Here is a 13,216-nt window from a genome sequence, read left to right on the forward strand (position 1 = left end):
GCCTCTTGCTTACTTCTCTTGTTTTGTACCCAGCATTTTTGTGTTCTGGAAATTGTATCTCGAGTATTTGTGAAAATAACCTGAGGCCTAGAATTTTGGTTTCTTCCATGAGAGGTTTTATGTGTTCTACCAGATGTCTGCAGGCACTGCAAATTCAAGACTTGCTTAAATTATGATCAAGGATAGGGATTTAATGGACAATACACATGACCGAAAACTGGGCTATAAGTCAATGAAGTACAAGTTTAACTGGTTTACCATTACTTTGAGGATGTAGCCCTTAAAGCAGGCATGGTTTACAGCTACTTTTATTCCATTATCATCCCATGAAATCTTATTTGAATGTTAGTAATATGATTATAATGCTCAAATTGGTATCTTTTAGCACAAACCACTTCTTTGGTTTCAAGACTCATATATCAAACTGCCTACTCAACATCTGAACTTGGATATCTAGTAGGCATGTCAAATTAAATGTGTACAAAACAGACCCTTGAGTGTCTCCTCAAATAAATCTGTTCTGCTTCATGGCTTCCACATCTCATTAAATGTCACCAGCTTCCACCTAGTTGCTCAGGAGAAAAACAAAACATTTTTCAGTTTTCTCTCACCATTCCTCCCCATCCTCAATCTAACAGCAAGCCTTCTCTGCTTATCTTTAAATTATACTCAACATCCTTACATTTCTTTTTATTTTCACCCTCACCACCCTGTTCAATAGAATGGGAAAGACTAGTGATTTCATCAAGAAAACTGGAAATACCAAGAGAAAATTTCATGCAAAATGGGCACAATAAAGGACAGAAACGGTATGGACCTAACAGAAGCAGATGATATTAAGATGAAGTGGCAAGAATACACAGAAGATCTGTACAAAAAAGGCAGTAATGTCCTGGATAACCACGATGGTGTGGTCACTCACCTCTGCCCTACCCCTGCACAGACTTCTTTACTGTACTCCACTCATGCTGGTCCTTTTTTGTTCCTCAAGCATGCTAAACTTGTTTCATTTGCAGGGTCTTTGCATTTCCTGTTCCCTCTACTGAAAATGTCTTCTCTCAAACTTTGGTTAGCAGACCTCATTTTTGTTTGTTTTTTAATTTATGTGACTGCACTGGGTCCTAGTTGCAGCATGTGGGATCTTTATTTGTGGCATTTGGGGTCTAGTTCCCTGACCAGGGATTGAACCTTGGCACCCTGCATTGGGACTGTGGAGTCTTAGTCACTGGACTACCAGGGAAGTCCCTAGCTGACCTCTTATCATCATTTAGGCATCAACTGCACAAAGAGAATGTTTCTGACCACCACAGTGAAAGTAACACCCCCTGTCACTCTCTACCATATCATTCAATTCTACTTTTTGAACAGCACCAAGATTCCCTTATTTAGTTTTTTACTACTTTATTGCCTTTTGCTTTTCCCAGCAGAATATAAGCTCCTGCTTTGCTATTCTCCAGTGTCTGTGCAAGTGCCTGGCATGTAGCAGGTGCTCAATAAATATTTGTTGGCTGATTTACTCTCCTTATGTTTATCTTTCAAATTTCTGTGTTCTCTCCCCTGACCAACCTCCTTCTGCTCCCTTAACACTGAAATTCTCTCATTTTGCCCTCTGGATCCCCAGTACTTTGGAAAACGACCTCCCCTGCCACCTCAGTCCCATTACCACACACTTCACTGCTTCCTGCTGTGTCTATCAGGGCGCACTCAGGAGATTAAGCCTTACCCAGCAGCTCATAAGCTGTTAGGTGAGGCTGACTTCCTTCCTGTTCCACGTGGCTGCTTCTTGACTCTGACCTCTCTACCCTTTTGTAGACCCCTCTTCTTCTCCATCCCACCAGAGTAAGAGTTTCATGCTACCTGGATTTACCATCCTGTAACCCTCATTGTTAGTGTCACCACCTAACCTCCCGTTTGCTCCTCAGCTTCATCTAGACTTTGCCACTTGCTTCTCAGCTTCCTCTATAAAACAGTCTTTGGAGTCTCATTGCTGCAGATTGATTGTGCCTTCCCTATTGTTTCAGTACCTGGTCAAGTCAAAGGTCACAACAGTAGCACAAAGGAATAATCAATGGACCCATACCTGTTTCTTAGTGCGTAGGGGGATCTACTCATCCCATAATCCCAGAGCCGCTCCACTGCAGCAATAAAATAGTGGCGTGTTCTCTTTTGAAAGCTGCGGGGGTCCTGATTTTCATCTTCACCATAAATGTCAAAATCTTCTCTCTTTGTTTCAATTGACAAAGTATCATCATAGTCAGTTTTGTCTGGCTCTGGCTGAAAAGTAGTAAGGGTTATCTCCCTTTGATGGCGTTTCAAGATTGGTGGATTTTGACAGCACACCCTTCCAGTCCCTCCTTGCTTTGGCCAGGGAGCTTCTCTTTGGGCCTTATCTTCTCCTTCATTTGTTACTGCTATTGAATAATAGTTTTCACTAGGGTCTAGGGGCAAAGTGATATCTTTTGTCTTCAAAGACGTGAGTTTGTGTGACCTCTCTAGGGATTTCCAGTCTTCTTTTGGTATCAAGGTAGCTGACTGGTTATCCCAAGCAAGGAGACCCAGCAGCTTGGAGGGAATCTCTTCAGAGCTTTCTGTTGTCCATTTCAGAGATGGCACTTTTCCAGTCCTGTAGACTTTATTCAATTTAACAAGTCCCTGTGTTTTCTGAAGGAAGATCTCTTCCCTGAGATCCAGGTGGGCAGGAGAAACCTTGCTAGTTTTTGTAGGCAAGTCTTCCTGATGAACAACTTTCCCAGATGCTTCAGACAAGCCTGGTTTCAACAGAAACATGTTCTCAAGTTTTTTGTACATGAGTGGATTTGTGGCCTGTTTCCCCGGGGTGCTGCTCTTTCTTTGACTTCCGATCACTTCCAATGTTAGGAAGGCTAAAGAAAGGTTATTTTTCTTGGCTCCGTGTAAGAAATGACTGGTTTCTTGGACCCCAGAATGACTTGCCCCCAAGTTATAACCATAGGTTGATGCTGGAGGATGAGAAGAGTTATGTTGAGGTGGGATCTTGGTCACATCTGTAGGTCTAATTGACCTATGACTCCTCAAAGAACAATCTGGTAAGAAGGACTGAGTAATGGTCCTTTTCTCCATCTTGTTGTGTTCTATCTGTGTGAAGGTACCCTGGGTCAAATGTTTCATGCTTTTGGACCACTGAGTTGAGGTGTCATTCAGAGTTACCCCCCTTTCAAGCTTTACTTCTTCTCGTGGGAGTCTGGATTGTTTCAAACCCCGCTTATCACGGTGAGGAACTGCATCCTGCTGACTTGGGATAGGAGACAGTTTTGTAGTGCTTGGAGATTTCTCTACCATTTGTTTTGTTTGATTCCCTAAGCCTTCCACGTTTGCTTCCACCCTTCCTTTTGAGAAATGGGCTGCATGAATCCTGGCTCTTTTTGCCGAATCACTTAATGACCTGTTGTCTTGAAGTCCTGGAGTATATGTCTCTTCATCTAAACCTCTGACATTTTGCTTAGTGCTCAGTGAAAAGAGATTCTTCAGGAAATTCTTAGTTCCAATCACTGTATACACCTGAGGCAAAACTGTGTTCTCAGGGATTAATGTCTCTTTCTTTTCTGTTTCTTCCTGGGATTTTTTTTCTTGATTGTCTGTATCATTTTCTTGGACATTAGCCAAGTTAGTAGGAACTATGCTTTTGGTATTTGGAAAAATCATCTCTTTGAGGCTGGTGTTGTTGCTAAATTCATCCTCTCCTGCTACTGCCTTATTCTTTTCTGATAAGACATTCTGATCTTTCACAGAGTTTTCTGATACTGATGATGTTAATTGCTTTGGACTGGGCCTTTGCCCAGAGCTTAGGGAGTTCTTGTCGTGGGTCCTTTTTATCACGTTTGTTGAATCTGGCAAAAACAGAGTCTTGAAGAATGGTGTATCTGGATATTTTGTATCTAGTGGCTTAGGGCCTTCTTTTTCTTGGTGGATCATTTCCCTTTTTTTGGATGAAGTAGTTTTATTTGACATATGGCTTAGTCCAAAAGATGTAGTATTTTTGTGCATAAACAATTCATCATGAATCAAAGAAGTCACTTCTTGAAAGTTGGTATTACTGTCTATTACAATATCCTGCCAGACTGATGTACTATTCTCAATTAATACTGTTGGGTCATCAATGTGAGTCTTTCTATTAGTTGTTGAGTTAGCTGGTGCCTTGTCTGTCTTTACCAAAGAGATATTCACTTTAAATAAAGCATCATCTTTGTTCAATGACACAGGTCCATGAACTCTTTCCTCTTTAAATAGCCTATCACTCTCCAGTGATAATGCATTTTCTCCCAGTGAACTTTCTTGACTATTCATTAAAGCTGCTTCTAACAACTTGGAATTATTATCTTCTTTACTCAAGCCCAAAGGTACACGTGATCCAATAACATGAGATAAATTTTTGCCAAATACAATGGCACCTAATTGACTATTAAAATTAACTGGCATATTTGGGGGTCCGAAGGAACCTGTCTTTTTAGTACCTGCTGACAACTTGTCTGATGGAATTGTTGGTAAAGGCATTAGATTGTTTGATGAACTTGAAATTTTTAAATTAAGTTTGTTCAACTCTGCCATTATAGTTGTTCCCAAATTCTCATTTAATCTTACTGGCAGTTCTGGCTCTTGAGTAAATACTCTTTCCCCACTGTGATGCAGCTCTGGTCTAAGATGTGCCACTTCAGATGGGGATGGGCCCTTGATTCTTTCTGTTGGTCCAGGTAAATGATCAGTAGCCTCATTTCTGGTTTCTTGGAGATCAGATAAGGATAATCTGTGTGGAGTAGGATTCTGTCCCAAGAGCATCAACAGATCACTAGAGGAGACACTTTGTTCTGTAAGCAGCTGCATTTTCTCTCCAGACTGAGGGTCAATCTTCTCCATGTCATTTTCTGGAGTCATGGTGGGTTTGAATTGCTTTTGCCTAGTGCTAGGGTACCTTGAATTCTTGGAGAAGCTTCTGGGTTCAATGACATTGTCGTCACTCAGCAAGGTTGGAATATCTTCATATGTGTCATAATAATCGCCAACGTTCCTGTCACAACTATCAACCTTCAGTAAGGCTGTCATGCCTCTGTTTCGAAAGTCTGAGTTGTGGCACCCCAGAACCCACAGACCTGGAGATGAGGAAGAATAAGACTCTGATTACTCATAACTCAAGTCACAAGCAAGATCTGTGCTAGAGGTTCTCTTCCATTCCCAGAAAAATGAAAAAAAAAACTACTCAGTACCATTATATTGCCAGTTGTTATATTAAATGCCAGACACACATAACAGTAGTCCAACAATGATAGTAAAAGTGGTTTTTGTATTGCTGCTGTTGTGGCATATCTCTTTGTGACCACAAGAAAGGGATGTGATTTTAAATAAATATATATTGGCATAAAAATGGAGAAATGTAATTAACATACACAAGAGTGGTGAGTCTTACTAGTCACATAGAACTTGGGTGATGACAGTGACTTAATTCTGGAAATTTTACATAGGGCAGCTGTTTTCACTATACAGCGCAGTGCTGTAGGTTCTACAGTAACATTATGTGCTCAGTGCTCAGTCGCTCAATCGTGTCCAACTCTGTGTGACCCCATGGACGGTAGCCTGCCAGGCTCCTCTGTCCATGGGATTTTCCCAGTAAGATTACTGGAGTGGGTTGTCATTTCCTCCTCACTGCCTGGGGTCAAGTCCCAGCACTACAATTTATCAGCTGTGTGACTTTAAGCAAGTCCATTGAGGTCTCTGAGCTTGAGTTTTCAAATTTATAAATGACTCATTATTAGTATCTAATAATGCACTCAAATCACACAACACAATGCCAAGCATCCACTATGACCAATGTGTAGGATAAGTAACCATAAGGGAGCAGGACTTAGGTTTAGGATACAAATAACATAATAACTCATCACAGTGCTAACAGTATTAATTTCTACTATGAACAGGATTATCTGATTGAAAGAATTTTATGGTGATGAAGTATATGCATAAGCATAAATGGAAACAAATACACCTTTACTAAGCTACCCATCAGGTAAACGAATGGTCTTATCAAGTTACAGAAGCAAAATCTTAACTGAAAAATTTTCTCAAAGTATATTTCAGAGCCCTATTAGACAATAGGGTGCCCATGAAAAATCTTCTGTGTTCAGACATTTTGGAATTAATTCACATTGCATTCTATGTGCAGCCTGATAATCACTCAAACAGGAAATGAGAATAAAGAGATTTTCTAATATACAAGGATTCAAAGTATCTACCTCTAATTCAGCCATTCTCAAGATGTGATTAGAGAATGTTTTCTACTGAAATAAAGGAGTATATTAAAAAATATGAAGACATGGGATACAAAGAACCCAATTTCATGATATATAAAGCATATTTTTGATTTTATAAAACCATTTTGGGTTAGAGTAGATCAGAACTGGTGTTGGAATGAATAATTTAAATCAGGTTATTGACTAAAAATTCCACTTTTATAACTTCAGTCAGTTCAGTCACTCAGTTGTGTCCGACTCTTTGCAACCATGGACTGCAGCACACCAGGGCTCCCTGTTCATCACCACTCCCAAAGTTTGCTCAAACTCATGTCCATCGAGTCAGTGATGCCATTCAACCATCTCATCCTCTGTCATCCCCTTCTCCTCCCACCTTCAATCTTTCCCAGCATCAGGGTCTTTTGAAGTGAGTCAGTTCTTTGCATCAGGTGGCCAAAGTATTGGAGATTCAGCTTCAGCCTCAGTCCTTCCAATGAACATTCAGGACTGATTTCCTTAAGGACTGACTGGTTTGATATTCTTGCTGTCCAAGAGACTCTCAAGAGTTTTCTCCAACACCACAGTTCAAAAGCATCAATTCTAAAGCACTCAGCTTTCTTTATGGTCCAACTCTCACACCCATACATGACTACTGGAAAAACCATAGCTTTCATTGATTATATGGACCTTTAACAGTAAAGTATTATCTCTGCTTTTTAATATGCTGTCAAGGTTTGTCATAGCTTTTCTTCCAACCTAGACAGCATATTAAAAAGCAGAGACATTACTTTGTCAACAAAGATCCGTCTAGTCAAGGCTATGGTTTTTCCAGTGGTCAGGTATGGATGTGAGAGTTGGAGTATGAAGAAAGCTGAGCGCCAAAGAATTGATGTTTTTGAACTGTGGTGTTGGAGAAGACTCTTGAGAGTCACTTGGACTGCAAGGAGATCCAACCAGTCTACCCTAAAGGAGATCAGTCGTGGGTGTTCATTGGAAGGACTGATGTTGAAGCTGAAACTCCAATACTTTGGCCACCTGATGTGAAGAGCTGATTCTTTGGAAAAGATCCTGATGCTGTGAAAGATTGAGGGCAGGAGGAAAAGGGGATGACAGAGGATAAGATGGTTGGATGGCATCACTGACTCAATGGACATGGGTTTGGGAGGACTCTGGGAGTTGGTGATGTACAGGGAGGCCTGGCGTGCTTCAGTTCACGGGGTCGCAAACAGTTGGACATGACTGAGCTACTGAACTGAACTTCTTCCCAGGAGCAAGTGTCTTTTAATTTTGTGGCTGCAATCACCATCTGAAGTTATCTTGGAGTCCAAGAAAATAAAGTCTGTCACTGTTTCCATTGTTTCCCATCTATTTGCCATGAAGTGCTGAGACCAGATGCCATGATCTTAGTTTTCTGAATGTTGAGTTTTAAGTCAGTTTTTTCACTCTCCTCTTTCATTTTCATCAAGAGGCTCTTTAGTTCCTTTCTGTTTTCTGCCATTAGGGTGGTGTCATCTGCATATCTGAGGTTATTGATATTTCTCCCAGCAATCTTGATTCCAGCTTGTGCTTCATCCAGCCCAGCATTTCACATGATGTACTCTATATATAAGTTAAATAAGCAAGGTGATAATATACAGCCTTGACATACTCCTTTTCCAATTTGGAACCAGTCTGTTGTTCCATGTTCAGTTCTAACTGTTGCTCCTTGACCTGCATACAGATTTCTCAGGAGGCAGGTAAGATGGTCTGGTATTCCCATCTCTTTAAGAATTTTCCAGTTTGTTGTGATCCACACAGTTAAAAGGCTTTAGTGTAGTCAATGAAACAAAAGTAAATGTTTTTCTGGGATTCTCTTGCTTTTTCTATGATCCAACGGCTGTTGGCAATTTGATCTCTGGTTCCTCTGCCTTGTCTAAATCCAGCTTGAACATCTGGAAGTTCTCAGGTTCTCAGTTCATGTACTGTTGAAGCCTAGCTTGGAGAATTTTGAGCATGACTTTGCTATTGTGTGAGATAAATACAATTGTGAGGTAGTTTGAACATTCTTTGGCATTGCCTTTCTTTGGGATTGGAATGAAAATTGACCTTTCCCAGTCCTGAAGCCACTGCTGAGGGTTCCAAATTGCTGGCCTATTGAGTGCAGCACTTTCATGGCATCATCTTTTAGGATTTGAAATAGCTCAGCTGGAATTCCATCATCTCCACTAGCTTTGTTCGTAGTGATACTTCCTAAGGCCCACTTGACTTCACTCTCCAGGATTCTGGCTCTAGGTGAGTGATCACACCATCGTGGTTATCTGGGTCATGAAAATCTTTTTTTGTGCAGTTCTTCTGTGTATTCTTGCCACCTCTTCTTAATATTTTCTGCTTCTGTTAGATCCATACTGTTTCTGTCCCTTATTGTGCCCATCTTTGCATGAAATGTTCCCCTGGTATCTCTAATTTTCTTGAAGAGATCTCTAGTCTTTCCCATTTTATTGTTTTCCTCTATTTCTTTGCACTGATCACTGAGGAAGGCTTTCTTGTCTCTCTTTGTTATTCTTTGGAACTCTGTATTCAGATGGGTATATCTTTCCTTTCCCCCTTTGCCTTTTGCTTCTTTTCTTTTCTCAGCTATTTGTAAGGCCTCCACAGACAACCATTTTGTTATAACTTAGCTAAATCTAATACTTCCTCTCCCTGACAAAGACAGTAATGGGTGAGAAAAGGGGAAATGAAACTCCATAAACAGGTTTGGAATGACATCCACCATACTCTGAGAAAGACCTGGGATTGAGAATAGTGTCAAGAACTTTAGTTATATCTGTACTGGTTGAAAATTTGTAATGACAACATCTTTTTGTATTACATGTGTGAATAAAAATATATTAGATCATTATAGTAATTAATAAATTTCAATCCAAGAGCTTAAATGAGAGTTCAAAAAAAACCTCAATTAAATAACCAAATAAAAATAAATTCTCTCTCTATATATAATTTGAAATAAGAAAGGAGATATAACCAGAGATGCAAAGAAAATTAAATTACAGTTCCCTTGGAGACACAGCTGCCCATCTCCTACTCCAGCTTCTGACACAAGCATATGCTTTGTCTTTCTGTTTTTGTTTTGTTAATGGTTTCTTTTTCTGTGCAAAGCTTTAAGTTTAATGAGGTCCCTTTTATTTATTTTTGCTTTTATCTCCTTTGCTTTAAGAGATAGAACCAAAAAATATTGCCACAGCTTATGTCAAAGATTGTTTTACCTATGTCTTTTTCTAGGAGTTTTATAGTATTCAGTTTAGGTCTTTATTTTGAGTTTATTTTTGTATAATATACAAATTCTCTAACGTAATACATTAGAGAATTTCTAATATCATTCTCTTATATGTATCTGTCCAGTTTTTTTTTCAGTATCTGGAGACTGTCTTTTATCTATTGTATATTCTTGCTTCCTTTGTGATAGATTGACCATAGTGTGTGAGTTTACTTTTGGGCTGTCTACCCTGTTCCATTGATCTATGTCTCTTTTTTTTGTACCATACTGTTTTGATAACTGTTGCTTTGTAGTCTGAAGTTAGGGAGGATGATTCATCTAATTCTGTTTTTCTTTCTCAAGATTATTTTGGCTAATCAGTGTCATTTGTTCTATGAAAAATGGCATTGGTAATATGATAGAGATTTCATTGAATCTGTAGATTTCCTTGGGTAACATAGTAGTTTTTACAGTACTGATTCTTCCCATCCAAGTACATGATCTATCTTCCTATCTTTGATTTCTATCATCAGTGTCTTATAGTTTTATGAGTACAGGTCTTTCATCTAACTCTTTGTGGCCCCATGACTGTAGCCTGTCAGCCTCCTTTGTCCATGGGATTTTCCAGGCAAAAATACTGGAGTGGGTTGCCATTCCCTTCTCTAGGGGATCTTCCCATCCCAGGGATTGAACCTACATCTTTGTATCTCCTGCATTGGCAGGGGGTTCTTTATCACTGAGCCACCTGGGATCCCTTTGTCTCCTTAGGTAGGTTTATTCCTAGATATCTTATTTTTTATGATGCAGTTGTAAATGGGACTGTTTCCTTAATTTCTCTTTCTGATAGTTCATTGTTAGTGTATAGAAATGAAACAGATTTTCTGTATATTAATTTTATATCCTGTGAAAAGTGAAATTGAAGTCACTCAGTTGTGTCCGACTCTTTGTCACCCCATGGACTATATAGTTCAGGAATTCTCCAGGCCAGAATACTGGAGTGGGTTGCTTTTCCATTCTCCAGCGGATCTTCCCAACCCAGGGATCAAATCTAGGTCTCTCACATTGCAGGCAGATTCTTTACCGGATGAGCCACAAGGGAAGCCCTAGTGGTGTTATATCCTGTAACTGTACCAAATTCTCTGATGAGCTCTAGTAGTTTTTTGGTGCTGTCTTTAGGATTTTCTATGTACAGCACCATGTCATATGCAGATAATGACGGCAAATAGTGACAAAGAGTGACATCCATTGGTGGGTGAAGCTGGTTCTGAGAAGTCTTCTGAAGCTAGAGAAGTCTCACTGAAGGGCAAGACTAAGGTCCAGGGGACTCTAGGCCTGGTGCCTGCCCATTGGTGGGCAGAGCTTGGTCACAGGTTCTCTGGCTGGAGGTCCTGGATCTGGTGACTGCACAATTGTGTGCAGGGACAAACCCTGTGCCCTCTGGTGGGCAGGGCCATGTCCAGGGGCTGCTGTGGTCTCAGGGGGTTCTTAAGGCAACCTGTCTGTTAGTGGGTGGGCTGTGTTCATGCCCAGTTATTTGCTTGCCATCATGTGTCCCAGAATTGGCACCTATAGGTGTTGAGCCAGGACGGGACTGCATTTTCTTGCTAATAAGCCAGACAGAGGATTCCTCAATGGCATTTGCAAGCACCAGTGTCCATGTGGTAGAAAGAGCTCCCCAGAATGGCTGCCACCAGTTTCTATGTCCCCAGGAGGAGTTGCAGTTGCCCCCTGCTTCTCCAGGAGACTCTCCAAAATCAGTAGGTGAGTCTGACCCAGCCTCCTATTCCTGCTTTTGCCCTGGACCATGTGAGAGTGAAGTCTCTATTTCCCCCAGATCTATGAGACTGTCAATTGTATGCATTACTGGCCTTCAAAGCCAAATGCTCTGGGGGCTTGTCTTTCTGGTCCAGGATCCCTGGACATGGGAGTCTGATATGGGGCTAGATGTCTTACTTCTTTTGAGAAAGCCTCTGCACCTGTAATTCTTCTCCTATTTGTGAAATGCCCACCCAGGGATATAAGACTGGACAATATCATGATGTCTGCCCTACCATCTTATTGCAGTTCCTTCTTTATAGCTTTAGTTGTAGAAGATCTGCTCTGGTAGGTGCAAGTCTTTTCCATTGATGGCCGTTCTGAAAATAGTGATTGTGATTGTGGTGTGCCTGTGAGAGGAGGTGAGCTCAGGGTCTTTCTACTCTGCCATTTATTCATGAATGGACACTTAGGTTCTTTCCAGGTCTTGGTTATTATGAAGAGTGCAGTGATAAACATGGGAGTGCAGGTATCTCTTCAGGATCCTGATTTCATTTCCTTTGTATATATACCCAGAAGTGGGATCGCTGGATCAGATGGTAGTTCTCTTTTTAACTTTCAGAGGAATCTCCACACAGTTCTTCATAATGGCTACACCAATGTACATTCTCACCAACAGTGCACGAGGATGCTTTCTCTACATCCTTGCCAACATCCTTATCATCCTCTGACTTTTTGATAACAGTCATTTTGACAGGTATGAACTGATATCTTACTGTGGTTTTGATTTGCATTGCCTGATGATTAGTGATGTTGAGAACATATTCATATACCTGTTCATCACTTCTTTATCTCTTTTTGAAAAATGTAATGGTATTCCATAAGTCCTGCAGGCTTTTTTCATTCCTTTTTTTCTCCTCTTGACTCAATAATGCCAAAAGATTTATCTTGGAGTTTGCAGATTCTTTCTTCAGCTTAATCAAGTATGTTTTTAAAGCTCTCTGATGCCTTTTTTCATTCACTGTATTCTTTAGCTCCAGGATTTCTGGGTTCTTTCTTTCTTTTTCAATGTGTGATTCAGCAGCTCCAGTTCCAGAGAGGGTACAACAGCATAGACCACATGCAGCTCGGTCAGCTGAGGTCAGTGTCAGCAAAGATTATGGAGGGTCCTTAGTTGTCAAAGCTGTGAGTGTCCATGATGGTGGTGAGGGTTGTTGACCTCCTAGGTGGTGAAGGCTGCTGGGGTTCTTTTGTTCTTCTTTTCACCCACAGACTGAGGCCCTAGCTGAGGGGATTCTTGGTGCTGGGTCTGGCATGTGAGAACACAGGCCTGGGTAACAGTGCTGGTTTCTGGGGCAGAGACGTGCATGCATTTGTGATGATTCCACTGTTTGGAGTGCGGGTGCCTAGTGTGACAATGGAATTCACTGTGCCTGTGTTTGGAGCCTGAGCACACCTGCTGTGGTGGTGCCAGTGTCAAAGGTGCAAATGGGCCATTAGCCAAAAGTAAACCATATGCTGGGCGCATGGCAAGTATCACCACATTTAAAAGAACTGTAATCATACAGAGTCTGTTACATGACCACAGTGAAGTTAAAATAAGAAATCAGTAACATAGAACAGGGGCTTTATTTAGCTTGAGCTTTATAATCAAGATAGAAAATTTCCCCTCAAGACACATAAAGCAGAGTTTCAATTTGTCTTTAGAATTTAACTCATCACCAAAGTAGTTTACAAGCTTCTGAAAATATTGATATTTTAAATAGCATTTTCTGCCTACACACACACACACACACACACACACACACACACACTTTCTTTGGTTTAGACAATTACAATCATAATATGTATACTGTTTTATAACATTTTTGCATGTTTTAAATTTATTCATTCATTGAAAAAATGTGTATTAAGCATCTACTATAGGCCAGGCACTATAAACATTGGGGATTCAATGACAAACAAGATGACAAGG

The 13,216-nt window shown here is 40.5% G+C and overlaps 1 protein-coding gene across 3 annotated transcripts in view; it reads right to left on the bottom strand.

Annotated features, from left to right (window-relative positions):
* F8 (coagulation factor VIII) overlaps positions 1 to 13,216 on the bottom strand; it is a 143,016-nt gene that overhangs the window by 48,431 nt on the left and 81,369 nt on the right. For all 3 annotated transcript variants that reach the window (XM_027534282.1, XM_027534281.1, XM_027534283.1), the window contains exon 15: positions 2,081 to 5,123. In XM_027534282.1, the coding sequence (XP_027390083.1) occupies positions 2,081 to 5,123 (3,043 nt within the window). The remainder of the gene's footprint in view (positions 1 to 2,080; positions 5,124 to 13,216) is intronic.

The sequence above is a fragment of the Bos indicus x Bos taurus genome, chromosome X (genome assembly GCF_003369695.1).
Source record: "Bos indicus x Bos taurus breed Angus x Brahman F1 hybrid chromosome X, Bos_hybrid_MaternalHap_v2.0, whole genome shotgun sequence".
Taxonomy (NCBI): Eukaryota; Metazoa; Chordata; class Mammalia; order Artiodactyla; family Bovidae; genus Bos; species Bos indicus x Bos taurus.